The 16113-nt window shown below is 38.1% G+C and overlaps 1 protein-coding gene across 1 annotated transcript in view; it reads right to left on the bottom strand.

Annotated features, from left to right (window-relative positions):
* Positions 1–566: 566 nt before the first annotated feature.
* Positions 567–16113, bottom strand: part of ARHGAP10 (Rho GTPase activating protein 10) — a 153481-nt gene continuing 137934 nt past the window's right edge. Inside the window, exons 22-24 of the mRNA XM_010576113.1 lie at positions 11865–11996; positions 10309–10400; positions 567–1026 (exon numbers count right to left, since the gene is read on the bottom strand). Of these exons, the coding sequence (XP_010574415.1) occupies positions 938–1026; positions 10309–10400; positions 11865–11996 (313 nt within the window). The 3' untranslated portion in view covers positions 567–937. The remainder of the gene's footprint in view (positions 1027–10308; positions 10401–11864; positions 11997–16113) is intronic.

Here is a 16113-nt window from a genome sequence, read left to right as displayed (position 1 = left end):
GACAACAGATAAAATGCAAGATGCCTTCAGGATGCACAAGGATCATAGCCAGAGATTCTCTTTTCCTTTTGGCTTGAGCTTGCAGCGTTGCCTATTTAAAGTGAGGAAAGTTCCCCATCCATTTTGGAGCCTGCTTAAGGCTGACTGCATACAGCTGCCAATAATTACTTCACGTCATAACTCACAGAACCAGAGCAAAGTATTCTCCAACATGGGAATGACTTAGGTCAAATAGCAAATGACATTTTATTTCATTTACAGTGATATTTTTGAGTAGCAAAGGAACCATGACGTATAGGAGCCTGTGATAAAAGTTCATGTGTCTTATCTTCATAAAATAAATGAAATCATACACACAACATAAACGAATGTATTCTTTGAAGACATTTGAAAAATGTCACGTCTTGATACCTATTATTTTACTTACTGGTGTGTGTTCCATACTGTCTATTCCACTTTGAAACATAATTTAATTGTCAGCATGATAGCTTTTTTTAGCCAACAGTATTTTCCAAACCCAAATAATATTCTGTTAAAAATGCTGGTTATCGATTCATGATCTCCAGGACACGTAAGTTTATAAAAATCTTCAACTGATAGTTGAGTCACAGATCAACCAAATATTTGACTTAAAATGCTAGTTGCATTGCAAACAAACATACCACTACTGCTCTTTACAATTGAAAAAAAGCACCCTATTAAAAAATTAACCTATCCTTCCATCCCCCTTTCTTGTCCGTCCCCCCCATTGCAACCCTTAAAGAATCTTTTTTTGTAATTCATATTTGGCAACACTTAATGTCTTTATACAGATTAGGATCTTCAACCCATAGTCAGGCTCTTCGTTGATTAAAAGCAGTCACAAAAGTGGAGAGAAGTGACTATAACAAAAATCCATGGATACCATGTACACCTTCTTGGCGTTCAATGCACAAAGCTATAAAAACTGAACATAATTTTGTGGAATAAGTCCTCTCTTGCCATTTAGTGTGCCTTCTAGCCATCCTGGTTCTCTGGAAAATTGCACTGCAAAAGAAAAGGAAAGAAATTACTGCATCTTTCTGTCCTTGAATTAGTAGTTTTAGCTTTAGCTCCATGACACCAGGCAAAGCATCCATAAAAACATCCAGTCTTCTGCAATGACCAGTTTGAGAATCTGGCTAGAAAAGATGAAGAGGATGATTAACTTAAATATTTGCATAATGTAGGTGCTTGAACTACCTTCTGCAAAGTATACATGCTGAAATAGCTTTTAGGCGCAGGAGACTTCACTAAGGAAACAGTTAATGGAACTTAGGACAGGTTTATAAAATAGAAAATCTAGACGCCTTTGGGGAACAGTTAGAATTCATATCAAACAGTGGGAAACAATTTCAGTAGCTGGGGGCAAAGCAAGACCAAAAACCTGTCTTGAGCAGAGGTGATGAATCTGGAATCTCTGAGCCACAGAAAAATGGCGTAGGACCTTACTCTGCATGAAAAGTAAGCATGTAAAGGATTATAGGGAAAATAGAAATGAGCCAGATCTCACTCCAAGTACCATTTCTTCACAGAGTACAGCTGCTCTTGGAAGAGACCAATGGACAAAATTTGAATCATTCTTCTGGTTAAATCCTCTCTCTGAAATTCAAATACATAGTGCTATTCACAAAACACAAAGGAAAGGCTTGAACAATATGCCGTGTTCCTTATTGCCATCCTAAGTGTTTACCGGTGCTGATCCCAAAGTTTATGCAAGAGTATCTGTGAATCCAAAATAAGAAAAATTTCAGCTCAGACTCTAAAAGCCCCACAGCTTAGTCTGTGAGCAACAGAACTAATGAAATCTGTCTTCATATATATATTTTGACCACATTTGACAGAAAGTTAAAAAAGAAGCATAAGCCTCATTTCTCTGGAAAACAGACTAAAAGTCCTCAAATTCCCCGTATCAACTTTCTTACAAGAATATGATACAGGTACCTACTTACCTAGGTAACTGTAAAATCCCACACTTTTAGCGACCCGCGATATTCTCTACCATATTAATTTATCCTCACAGTGCTTCTGAGACAGACATTATTTAGGGAAGAGATCAGACAAATGCTGAAACATGCTGCCAGCCATGTCAGTGTTTTATTTAAAACACATTAACACATTGCGGAATGTGATATTTGTAGCCTTCTACAAATCAGGGAAATAACAGTTAAGAGAGAGCAACATGTTAAGTCTCACTTTCAAAAGCATTGTAAGGCTCTAACTTTGAGCATTTAAAGCATACTTTCCCCTAGGTTTTTTCCTTGTGTCCTATTATTGTCAGACAGCGAAGCTAAAAGCTGTGCTGAGAAACCACGGTTTAAACAACAGCTATACCTCCAAGGAATCCAGGGAACAAAACTGCTTTCAAATGATACTCACAGTTTAGATTAAGATCAAAAGTCTGGGCTTACATTTATAATGAGTACGTTTGACAGAAAGATTCCAAAGGAAAAAAAAAAAACAGAGAAAATTACCTTTTAGGATCTCTTTGCACACAGTAACTTACATTACTATTAGTAATTAGCAGACCCTCCTCTCCCTTTGTCATTTTTATTCCACAATTACAGAGTACACATGCATTTGAAACTGTATTGCTGACACCACCACAAACCTCCCTCCAGAAGCTCCACCACAGCGGCTGTAATTCTACCCTTTCCAGCAAATACGCCAGCAGCTCTAGCGGGCAGCCAAACCTCTCCCTGGAGTCTCCCATGCCTACAGAGCACATCTGTATTACAGGAAACAAACTCCAAAAAATGACAGATTAGGAAGAAAAACAACTAGAAAACCTGGAAGTAGGAAATTTCTACTTGTCCTCAATTTACAGTAGAGAGAGGACAGATACTACTGGCATGTGAGTGTCTATAAACCAAAGGCCTGTTCAAAATGAGGGTAGCCCTCATCTGAGGGGATCACACTGAAATTTAAATTTACCTAAAATTTACACAGGGGAGGAAATGCTCAAACTATGCTGAATCACTTGGCTCAACACAACATCAAATTTCAAAAGAAGTATTTTCTAAACAAGTCTGATAACATAATACCAAATTCTGCACACTACAGCTCGTTCAGAGATAATGCACGATGGCCAAGCAATTTGACTTGAGTGACAAATACCATTTTCACCCCAGAAGACTAGCCATGTATGGTGCAACTGAGCTCTGTGCTTGGGAAATTAAATATTGTACACATACATTACACAGCTCAGGGCCTTGTTTGTTAGCAGAAGTTTCTTGTAGACTCTGAAGACTGAAGAAAGAATTAGCACTCAGATTATATGCAAGATCACCATTTCTAGAGATCAGTCTTTTTTAAAAAAAATGCACCAAGAAGTAGTTCTTAATATTCAGCAGCAGTGGCAACTGTCATGTTGGGCAAGACTTCTGCCCGCATTCAAATCACCTTATGCAAGAAGGGTTAAGATACCCATGTACATCACTGACGACTTCTGTAGGCAAATTATATTAATGGCGAAACTGTCCGAATGTAAAGCTGCTTTAATGATCCTGTTTTCTTTGCTAATCCATTTCCAAGGTTTAGCGTACAACAGCATTCATTTAAAATAAAAAACACTTTACCACACAAAAGACATTTTGCTCTCAAGCACAGCTCATCTTAAACCCAGGACATGGGCTATTTCTGAAAAAATACCCTGCTCAAGAGAAGATGTTCCATAGTGTCCCCTTTCTGTCATTCCCCCTCCGTCAACAACGATTACAGTTCTTAGCACTTTCTCAGGCCTGCCTCATTTAAAAATACCTTGCTGCAGAAACCACATATTTGGCCTTAAAACTACAACTCATTATTGGACCAAGCATCCCATAGGACTAAGTCTTATGTTGGCTAGGGACAGGAGGGGAAAACACTTGTAGCGTAAAAGATACGGAGCCCCTCCGAGTGGGATGGCAGCTTCCTGAATACCTGCTGCAAGGCCATTTCAGCAGTCCCACTCTAGTGGAGGCAAAGCGTAGAGAAGGAGAATGTCTGACCATCAGTAATGACAGCAAGCGCTACAGAACAATCACGCCAACTCAAATGGACAAACAAAATCAACAGACTTTCAACTTGCAATGAGATCTCTAAAAGCTTTTTTGATTTCATCTAATCAAGAAACACAATAAGGTCAACTTGGCATTTGCAGCATTTCTTCTTACTTTTCTGTATTCTCCATAGGAAATGGCTTCAATATTGCCAATGTTGTGATTACCTAACTGCAAATACATAGAATTTGTAAGCAGCTCTTCCCAGACACCCAATGCTATTAGCAGACCTTGTTCTACTTCGGCAGCTCCCAAGTTTCACGGGTGTCGACTACAAATGAGAGCAAGACTCATTTCCACAGAGGTATTAGTTCATTGCCTAGGTGCCACTAACTTTAGCAGGACTGAATCAGACACTGATTCACACCAATTTCCACACCTTTGTGGAAACTAGCTGTTTCGGGAGGAAACAAACTGGGGAGGCAATCTAACATGCATGGTGCCTGGCACAAGGCGGCCTCCCTTTCTGATGGACTACTTTACCAAACAAAGTAATGACCCCAACAAACTACATAAACGAGGACTGCATTTTGTGAGCAGCAGAAATCTCACTGCTAAAACTATGACAACACCAGAATACACTTCCACAGAACTCGATCATGCTGGCTAATTTTTCACCAAGAAATTAAATTAAAGCAACAAAATGTGCTTGCAAGCCCTCTGTGTTTAGAAATCCCTATGGCTTTCTGAAACAGTCCCTATGGGTAAAGTTGACCACAGAAATACACATTCACCATGGTTAGGGTTAGCATGGAATTTGAAATTTACAAACTTGCTGTTTCCCTTAAGAATGTTGTGAGAAGCTGAATTATCTTGCAGACAGGACACAGGGCTAGGAGTCAAGGGGTCTTCTTCCTGACTCTGCTAAAGATTTACCGTGTGACCACAAATAAAACGGTCTGCCTATAAGGGCTCAGGCTTGTGGACAAAAGCAAACACACTGATACACCATGACAAATTAGTGAAGGTGGAATTCAGCTTGCAGATGGAGACTTCCCTATATATAAGTGCCTAAGCTCCTATCACAGCTGGTGGAGATCTAGTCGATACAACGAATAGAGAGAGTGCCCACAGAATAATTTGGCTTACTCTAAAATAGAGGCAAGTGATTGGTCAGCTGAGTTGCTGCCAATTTCCCTGCACTATAACCTGGTGACCTGTGTGTAGACATTGAGACTTGGGGTTTTTCTCCCGAGTTGATTCCCATCCCACCTGAGAGCTGAACATCTCTGGCAGCCCCCCCCCCCGACACCAACTCCGAGGTAAAACGTGTCAGTTTAAACATCCTCCATTTTAACTTTTCTCTTCCGGAGACCACTGCTTCCACAACGCTGTTGGCAGGAGCAAAGTCAAACTGGTTAGGGTCAAATTACCTTCAGTGACTTTTTAAAACTTCTAGCAAAGTCAGTAGGAATTTGGTAGTGCTCGTCTAGTACTTTTTATTGGTGAAGTGATTGAAACTTTCAGCAGCAGTTTGAGGTAACTACCTCCAAATGGCACGGAGATAGCTGAAAAAGAGAACATCTGTCCACAGCCTGTACACTCAGTTTCTCCAGGTGTAAAATGGAGATAATTAACGCACATAAATGTTTCCAAGTACTTTGAAATCCACAGATGAAAGGTGCACAAAGAAGTAGCTTTATCCTCATTTTTACCTCAACAAAAGAATTATTTGCACATACGTTGCAATACAGTATTTTAGGAGTACTACTTCTCTTTGATGTAAATGCTTCATTTGTCAGTACCATAAAGACAGTCCAGAAGCCACAGCATCAATAAGAGGGAAGAGAGTGCCTTGGAGTCAAAACCAGGGACATTAACTAAGGCTGGCACTTTGTTACACTGGGAAAGATAGAGGGCAATGACAAGGGCTGTATGAACACGGCTTTTTGCATTCCTTCTATGTTTGGTACGGACAATCAGTGCCACACCTTTCCCGAGGAAAATCACTATAACAAAACATTTTCTCAGTTTTCCCCCTATTTTCTCTCCCCTAAAAGCTGATTTTAAAAATTGTAAAAAGCTTTGATGAGAGCTATCTTGACAAGTTTTCAGGAAGCCTTCCTGCTAGCAATACTGCCAAGAATTTTGTTGTTAAACACCATTTACCCTATCTAAAACACTTCTTCCTAGTGAAATTCCCATTTACTGACTTCTAAGCAGTCTCTTTCAAGAACCAGAAATTTAATAACACTTGGCTCCAAGGCTGGCAAGGTTTCAATGCCAGGCAGTCTGATTATTCTTTCCATGATTATTGGGAATATCTGCTTCAACAACAACAAAAATATACAGCCAGCATATGTCTCTCACAATCTCAGATCATACTCTACTTCTTCCCATATGTGCCCTTATCCAGCTGCAAACTCTTCAAGCTTTGCCTCTAACCACTTGAATTATATTGTTACGTGCTGTCAATAATATAGCCTGCAGCAACTGGGAAATAAAAATATTGGCACAGCCTAAGGTAAATTGAATTGAAGATTTAAAAAAAAAAAAAAAACCAAAAAAAAACCAACAGTGGATATTGTTCAGATTACATTATTCATTTTCTTACACAATTCAATTAAATAGAAAACTTTGCCTTTTCTTTTTAACTTACCAGATGGCACCTTAGCGTTTATATTCTATGACACTTTAATGGAAAGAGTGTGGGATTCGGGGTAGCACAATGTACATGCAATATTAAAAACACCTGAATATGCAAATGTTCAGATTCTATACAGATTCCTATCACGTGATGTAAAGCTTAATTTAAAATATTAGTAAATCTAACCTTGTCATCCTGAGACACAAACAGGTTGGTTTTTTTTTTTTTCACCATTTAGAAACAGGAAATAGAGACAGGAGTAAAGGTTAAACTCTTACCTTCTTCCACCAATATTACATTTAGCAGCTATGACAGGTGCTAGACTGTATTTCACTAAATGCCATTATCCTGTCTCAGGCTAGAGCAGCCAGAAAGATTCATCCAGGATAACAACAGGTAAGAGAGAACTGCTGCAATCAACATCTATGGACCAAGAGAGATGAAACAGAAGAACAGGGAAGGGAAACAAAAAAAGAAGGAAACAAAGCAGAAAAGAGAGGGAAGAGAAAGGAAAAAAAACAAACAGTGAGAGGTGAAAGAGACAGTATTAGAAAAGTGAGACAGGCAGGGTGAAGAAAGGAGAGACAGATAAAACCTTCACTAATGGAAGCAGCACTTTTTAGTAGACATTAATTTAACAGTTACTTTAATGGTTGATACTAGCTGTATGTCAACTTGATTGATGCGTTGTCACTTTGATAGTTAAGGTTATTGGTAGAGCTGCAGAATTGATGTATTATTACTTTAATTCTTCATTTGGGGGCTTTATTAGGGCATATGGGAATTTAAATTGAGTAACTAAAGAACCTGAATTGATTCACTGGAATCTGATCCCAGCATAGACACAAGGGTGCCTAGTGCAAAAAGAAAAGGCATTTCAGAGGTTTCAAATATGGAGACTGGTGTGCGCTTTTAATGAGCATACCCTTCTATGCTGACAGAGCCATCCATGACATAACCTATTGGGAACCATTATGGAATGACCATTAAGTTATTACATAAGTCCAGTTACTGCCTTATTACTTGTACGCTCTCCTCTTTTTTTTCTGCCAACCCACAGCCTACGTTAGGCTGAAAGCCCTGCAGGGCAAGGACAGTGCCTATAAAATAACCAGGATACAGTGGAATAAATCAAAACAAAAGTATTTAAGGAAATGTGATCTTTCCCATTGGAAATTGCAGTTAGGTTTTCAAAATGCAATCCACACAGCCTTTTCCCAAGCTTCCAACCTTGTTTGTATGATGAAATGGAAAAAGAGGCTTACAGTTGAAACATTTCTCCACAGCTGCCAATAAGTCGAATTCAGTACTTGTTCTTGGACAATTCAACTCTCTAGCTGAAAAACTCAACTGAGGCTGTAATGCACCAAAACCACGGCAGCTTTGCTGTAACTTCTAGCAATCTCTTTGCACAAGAAAAGAATCTTAACATTGCTCTCGCACAAATGCGCGACACACAAGCAACTGCTTCTTGAAAGACTTTCTTATCCCATGCCAACACAACAGGTGTGCAGCCCTTGCTGTTCTGCATTAGAAATGCCTCTCTTCTATGCATCAGATCTTTTCCCCCCATGCACTAGCTTTTTTTTCCTGTACACAGTTTTATGTCTGCTGAAGATCCCTATCAGTCATGTTTTAAAAAACTTAAATTAAAATAACTGGTGTTAGAGACTTTAAAAAGAGCAATCATTTAGCTAATTCATCTTTAAAAGGTTTCCCACCTAACTTGATTCAGACGTGATTTGCCTGCAAGGCAGCTCTAATAGGAAACATCAAGTATGATTTTTGTAAAGTGGGTGCTAGTAGGGAAGAACCCAGTGGGGACCCCAGACCACCTTACAAGTGGAAGTTGCTTGTTGCAAAACAAGCGGAACTGAAGTCTGGACCAGGCTTCCTATTTACTTGTTCGGGAGGAGGGAGAGGACAGGAATGTCCTATGCTCTGTCTGCTTTAAAATAAGCATCACATAGAAGGGGAAGGAGATGCCTATGTCTGTGCAATTCTGTTGTTGTTGTTGTTATCCATGCTTAAAAAAAAAAAAAAAAAAAATTCTGCTGAGCATCCCATTTGTTTCAGCTCATTAAACAAATTAGGAACATTCTACTGGGGTTGGGGAGGACAGGACGAAAAGATTTTCATTTATGAGACAAACTTTCCCACACACGCTTTTGATCCAGTGCTAACAGAGTTAACAGGGTGCATTTTGGGAAATATAAGACATGTTTAGTTAGCTTTTTAATGCCTGCAGGTTGATGTTTTCCAGCGGTTTTAGACTGTGTACTTTTCTCTTTTTCCTGCTGGATGTAAACTGGGAATTTGGAATACTCCTCCTTTACTGGACATCCAACCAAAGATTCTCACGTGATCTTTGAATGACTGGGCAGTACATCCCCTAAGTGCGTTTGGTCATACAGAATTAAATACCACTTTCCCTCTGGAAAGCACAGATCAGATTTCTGACCTAGTAGCAAGCTAAAAGCTGACAATGGATGAGAAGAAAAAAGGCATCACTGCAGAATTTCCAGACTCTTTAGAGGCCAGTATGCCTCTAACTATCCCCCTGCCTCTAGACAGACTGAAAGACTAAAATACCGGTCTCAATACTCACAAGGTTCTTAGGAGTGTAATTCTCAGAAGACTGTGAATACCCTAGTCTGCACAAAATTTGGATGAAGATTTGGCCAAACTTATAGAGTCTTCCGGTTTTTAGCATGAATGTATTTTTTTATCAAGGTCTTGTAACAAACAACAGTCTTACCGTGCTGTTACTATGAATTAATTTCTGCTTAGAATTATTATTAAATTTCATTCAGTTGACAAGAATTGCTGAATTTGTCCAGGACCTGTTGAGCCATTCCATACCATCTCTTATTCTTATAATAGGAATTTCCTTGCAATAGGAAGAAACTATGCTCTAACGTCATCTTCTGCATCTTCAGAGTTTGTATTACAGTAGTCATTGGCATAAGGTTTAAAAACTAAAACTGTTCCTATCAATTTGAAGTCCCTGTGCAGTTGCTGAAGAGTAGAGCCATGGAAGCTAACTGAGGAAGCAACACAGTCTCGAGCACAGGAATCACCTTCTGGATGTTCACGTGTGATACTATATTTGGGTCCATAGAAATCTTTAAACACAGGCCTTCATTCTGCACCTCAGTGAATATTCCTTTTTCTGTAAGTACATACACACACTAAGGCACCCCTTGATCCAAAAAATAAACACTGCCTTTTCTCTCCAGTGATTACCTGATTTACCTGGAGCTCTGCCTGCTTGAAAATCCTTAAACGGGTTTGTTTTTTTTTTTTCTTTAAATGAAAGCCCAAATGCTATTTTACAATGATAGTTCATATTTAAAAAAACAGTTTCATAGGCCAAGATGTTATTGCTGAATCACCTCTTTTGGTACTACAAAACATTTAAATGCTGCTGAAAAATGAGACAAATTGAAAAGTGTCTACTCACCCGATATAAAAGGCATTGCCTCACAGTGCTAAGTACATGCTAAGTAGCTTCTGCGTACCAGAAATCTTCTACGTCACCAACTGTGTGCCATCAGCAATGTTGGCAGAATAGCAGTTAGGCTTGTATTTTTATCCAAAGCCGTTTTAGCAGTTTTCTCAATTTGTTTTTCATTGCTTTATATTTACTCAAGCAGTACTTACCATCTTCAAAAATTGCTCCTATCTGAAATGATAATTCAGAGCTATGTTCTGCTTCACATGGATAAACTGCTCTTGCTTTTCGGTGAGCAATACTGAAAAATGAAATTATAAACTATAGTCATTTTTGAGTATTACAAAGACACTTGCCTTTCTCAACCATCCTCTCTCCATTCTCATTTGGAGATGACTAAAACTTTAAACACAATCTCACATGCATTATTACAGGCTTATAATTCATACACACAAATGCCAAAGCTGAAGCTTCACAGCTTACTGTCAGCATTTCTGAATATCATACTCCCAACTTTATGAACACTTGTTTTTATGGTAGTTAAACTCGACTTTCAACTACAGTTAAAATTTTGCCAAGTGCTAATCAGTAATTAAATCAATAGTAGGCAAAGTGTACTATACTTAATTTGTAGACTAATCATCATTATGTCTTCTGAAATGTTTCTTCATGAATCTTGCAATTCAGCTTTTCACCATTACTGTACAGAATTGCCTTTTCATATTTGCTTACAATACAAAATTACTAGGCTAGGCTGAAGATGCTGTTTTGTCCTAAACGCAGTAAGATTTCTAACATTTCAGGCAGTCTTTCAGAGGTGTTCTCAGGATGCTCAGTAATAAGCCATCGATATGAATTTGTCCATTGTACTCATTTCTCCAAGTACCATAAGCAGAGATCTTGGAAAATATAAGTATTTTTGGCACGTCTTACTTAATCACGCCTTTGCGAACTGACAGTTTGCTGCTGCCCAATGATGCTTTGTTTAGACACAGCACCCACACCATTAAATCATCTTTTGTTGAGCCCAGGCAACAACAACTACACATAAAACAATGGGAAAGATTCTCCCTGCCCCAAGGAACTTGCAGTCAGACAGACAATGCAGTTCTGGTGCAAAATGCTACCAGTAATGAGAAATGGAATTTTGTTACCAAGTGCTGGAAAGAATTTATGAACATACCCAACTACTTTAATTAGTAAAGCAAATATTACAAAACTTGAGGGAAAAAGCTAAGATGGTGAAGACCTTCAAAGGAAAAAGCTAAAGTACTTCAAAAGATGGACAACATGGAAGGAAGCAGAAACAGGATGGAAGGAAAGCAGGCCAAAAGAGTGAAAAAAAAAGATTGAAACCAGAGAGACAGGTAAAGACATGGGGAAATCTTTCAGAGGCAAGAAGGCTAGGTTGAGAAACTTAAATTTGACATGGGTGGCTACAGAAAAGAAAGAATCTGTATTTTAAAAGGCACTGTAAGAGAATCACTGCAGTAGAGAGACTCTATGAATTAACCACCCAAATCAAAGTCTGCTTGTATTAACCAACAAGCCACTGGCTCAATCTGGGTGCCTTCTACAAGGAAGGTGTTCAAAGGAAAAATAAAGTAGACCGTTATTTTATTCTGTCAAAATCGCTAAGGTTGCATTTCTTGATTTGAGATAATCATTCACATACTGCAGAAGACATGAATTAGCTATTTTTAAAAAGACACAGAAAAAAGGAGGCAAATTAAATAACCAGCAAAAGCTGAAGTGCACATCATACCTTTCCACTGCTCTGTCACTCCCAGTGGCAGGGTTAGGGAAGAAGAAAGTGGATGGTGCAGTATTTGTGGCAGCTGGGTTAGCAGACGGAGTATTCATCCATGAGACCATCGACGGGCGGCTTTGACCAGGACTAAGAGGAAATATATGCAAGGCAGAATTAACAAGGCAAGTAAAATTTCTTTTCATACCAAAATGTTTGAATCTTCATAACTACATAACTAGTTAGATCCTCAAATTCAAACCCAATAATAATGTTGAGCTGATTTTGCAGACATGGCCATCATATGATTCTGCATTTCGTCCTTGAAAGTCTTTCTCCTACATGCCCTACATCCTAAGCTAAGACGAATCACCCAAGATGTATGACATAACCAATAAAGAAACAAAATTCCACATTCCTTATCTAATAGATACAACGAAACTGCATATAGCAGACTATTATTTGAGCTGCCACTTTGCCTTTACAAGTTTTGATGAATCTATTTAAAAATCTTCACAGTGCTGTACTAAGGCATGTACGACTGGGAAGATTTCAAAAGAGGCTGCAGCTATTACAACACTGGGATCATGATGCTGGCTCTGGATTGAGATCTCATTCGCATAACAACATAGATACTGCCTCAGTGGCTGCCCTCACGAACACACTGTTCAAATGTGTACTAAATTAATGGCTGAACACAGTTGCCACAAGAGGAGAAGAAATAGCAGCCAAAGTTAAAACTTATTAGTCATTGAAAAACACACAAAGTCCTCCCCAACATAAAGGATGTTCCTCATTTTACACCTTAAAGAACTAAAGCATTCCAGCACTGGAAGGCTGTCTTTCACTGCATGGACAAAACAACAAATAGTCCAAACATTTAATGTCAGCATATCTTTGGAACAAAGAGCTGGACTTAAGCAGTTCCTAAGCAGAAACAGAATCAGAATCATTTGCACACAGCTTTCACACAGGAATCATCACTCATTAGTACAAACTTCACAATATAGCATTTTATCAGTTCCTCTTATTCCAAGATTAACCTCTTAGATAGCACAAATCTGTAAAGTATCACCAAAATCTAGGAATCCAGTCAAGAAGGTTTTTGGGGGGGTATAAATACACACCTAAATCAAGGTGGATTGACCAAAAGCAAAAAAGGGATCAACAATCACCCCAGTTATAACTGTAAATTAATAAAAGAAAGCAGGAAACCTAACTTACGTAGCTTATTTTAATCTTCTTGTACACTGGGATATCTAATTTCTAGAAGAAAGGATCACTATTGTTGGTTTGCATAACATGGTTTACAACCAAATTCAACTTTTACAAACTGATTTTCCTAGCCAATATATCTCATAGTCATTCTAGCAATTACATAGTCAAGCAGACATTTATTTTTATTATTAATTTTTAAATTTAGTACATTATAAAATGGTGAATGGCACATTCCTTATTTAACAAGACAATAGCTTTTCCTTTGGACCTGTGTCAAGCAGCATTTGGATGAAAACTGGAATTCACAGCATATAGAAACAGCATTCTACAGTTAATTCCACTAATAAAAATGAAACATAAATGTACTGGAATCATAACCAGAAGGGTTTATCAAAACATGCTCTGCTTTTAAAACTATCAGATTTACCAAATAAAGGAAGGAATCAAATGTAGTAAACTGAATGAAAAGCTGAATTGTGCTGACTAGAAACACATTTCATGCTTAACTTTGGGAAGAGGACATCTAGTCTGCTTCACTAGTGGAAGTCTGAATCTTCCACTACGTAATTATTTCTATCTTCCAATAATTACACAGCTTTGAAGACCAGCACCTACACAATTTGGGGTTTTACTTTTACTTGAGCTTGTCCTCTTCCTCCCATTTTTATGTAATCATTGAAAAATCTTCCCCAGGTAAAACAAAACCTTCCACTAAAAGTGACTTCATTCAGAGAAGAAAAACAAACAGTGACCACCGGCATTTGTATTGTTTTCTCTAAATACTGAGGATAAAAAAATTCTCAATGGTACTGTAAAGTTTATAAAGTTTGCTAGAAAGTAATTATTTCTCCCTCATTCTGCACATAATGTATATGTGCAGAATTAATTTTAACTCAGTAACATAGAAGGTGAACCTTTTTCAAAAGTGAATTAAATAAAAGTATGCTACTTGCATAGACTAAACTATTACAGTTTAAAAAATCCTGATATTTAAAGAAAAAAACATTTTCCTTGTGCTCTTATTTATTCAATTCAAATAAATTCCAACATTAAGACTGGTGTCAGGCTCATTTCTGTAACCTGTAAAACTACAGAAAATAGAAAAATAATGTTCCAAGTATATTACCAGAAGCGTATTAAAATATCTCTAATGCAAACTAATCATGATTCAAGAATATTCTACCAAGTGGTCTCCTCTAGCGCATACCTCAGATGTGTGTTGTTTGGTTTTCAACAAGTGAATAATAAAATCTTCCATTTGTTAAATATTTCCTTGAAACATGCATCATATTAATCTATGTAATTTACTTGATCAGCTCTAGAACAACACACACTGCCTGTGTGGAAGACACAGGATTAATGATTTCAAAACAATACTCAGAACAGAGAAGACACAAAAGATACCCTCTGACCCAGGAAAGCAACAGTCATTCACAAGAATACCTGGAATAAATACCAGATGGTTTCTCGCTGTGTCTGAGAGAGGAAAGGAAAAGAAAAAAAAAAGAGGAAAGGTGTGCAAATAAAGGAACAGAAGATGAAATAAAATGTTCAGATCCCCGTCCTGGCATGTTTATTTCTCAGGTTACAGAGACACAACAAGAAGGGTAATCTATCAACTAGCAAGACTACACTGTCCTTTACCAGGCAGCATTATATAAAAGCATGTAAAAACTGGCAGGTTTTCTACAAATTCTGAGCCACTCCAACAGTTTTAGTGGAAAAACGCTCCAGACGTGCAGGTACGTGGAGCCCTGGGCTGTTCCCTCCCCCACTTTTGATGAATTCCCTTAATACATTTCAGCTGTAGCGAAAGCACTGCAGCTCGGCTCCTGAATTTGCCTGTCACTTTCAGCTCCTGGTCACCAAGCAAGACATCATGTCATAGGATCCAGCAGGGGGAAAATAAACATTTTTCAATGGCAATAATTTCAGCATGTTAAGAAGAAGAAGAAAAAAAAATATTAATAGCTTTAAATATTAAGCACATTCTAGAATTTCAGGGGTTTTTTTATTTACTGTACTTGGCTATCTCAGGAACCACTTCATTTTATTATTAAAACAGAAGGTTTTACTCAATAGGAAAAATCAGTTCCAATGTTGTGGTGTGTAAGCAACAAACTACTGGAATTTTTTTTTTTTTTCTTGAAAACATTCTTGTGATAGCAATGTTACCTTGCTACAAAGCTCAGCACGCCTTGTTTATCAAAGTGATGATATATTATAAAGTATTGCATATCTTACTGCATCTCAACTTTAAGAAGGTATGTTGAAGAAATCCTTTCTCCTAAGGGCTAAAACGAAATTAATGCATTTCCTGTGGGGAGGGGAAAAAGAAAAAAAAAAAAAAAAGCCTGACATAACCATCTCTTTGAGAAAAAATGATATTGTCTGGCATAGTGAACGTTGGGCGTAAGGAGGAGGGGGAAATGGCCTTACTGAAAATAAGCTAGAGATTTTGTACTGATATTCAGAAACAAACTCCTGAAAACAAGATTTTATTGGATGTTTATCTGGCTGGTTCCTAAGGTAACACAGCTAAAGAGCAGCCTCTTATCTTGAGAGCGAGGAAGAGATTCTGTAAAAAGAATCTGCACTGCAACTCTTGAGAAAAAAAGGGTTGTTTCATAGACGAGTTTGGCAGCCCCATGACTGTCGTATCACACTGTCTGGCTGACAAACTCAATGAAAGTGTTCTTAAAAGGTTTCATTATAAAACGACAGAGTATATCAAAAGGTGTCGGCTATTTCTGATTCAATATGCAATCCAATACTCCCCACCACCAGACAAAGATCTTCCTGCATGTTAAAACCCCTATGCCTTGGTGAGGCTGGGGAGCAGAAGAATTCACGGACAAAATTCTAGAAATTGTCCTAGCTGCAGCAAAGCTGGAGACAAAACAGGACAGATTTTCCTCATCCGTGTTCCCTCTGAAAAGAAACTCCACCCCCAAAATTTAAACTATATAACATGCACGCAATATTCCTGAAGCTTCATTTATACAGAACACATCAGCCAGCGCTGAAATAGAGGTTTTGTTAAACTTGG

The sequence above is a fragment of the Haliaeetus leucocephalus genome, unplaced genomic scaffold (genome assembly GCF_000737465.1).
Source record: "Haliaeetus leucocephalus isolate CR32 unplaced genomic scaffold, Haliaeetus_leucocephalus-4.0 Scaffold21, whole genome shotgun sequence".
Taxonomy (NCBI): Eukaryota; Metazoa; Chordata; class Aves; order Accipitriformes; family Accipitridae; genus Haliaeetus; species Haliaeetus leucocephalus.
The sequence above is the reverse complement of the archived record's forward strand: the minus strand, read 5'-3'. Positions and strand labels throughout refer to the sequence as shown.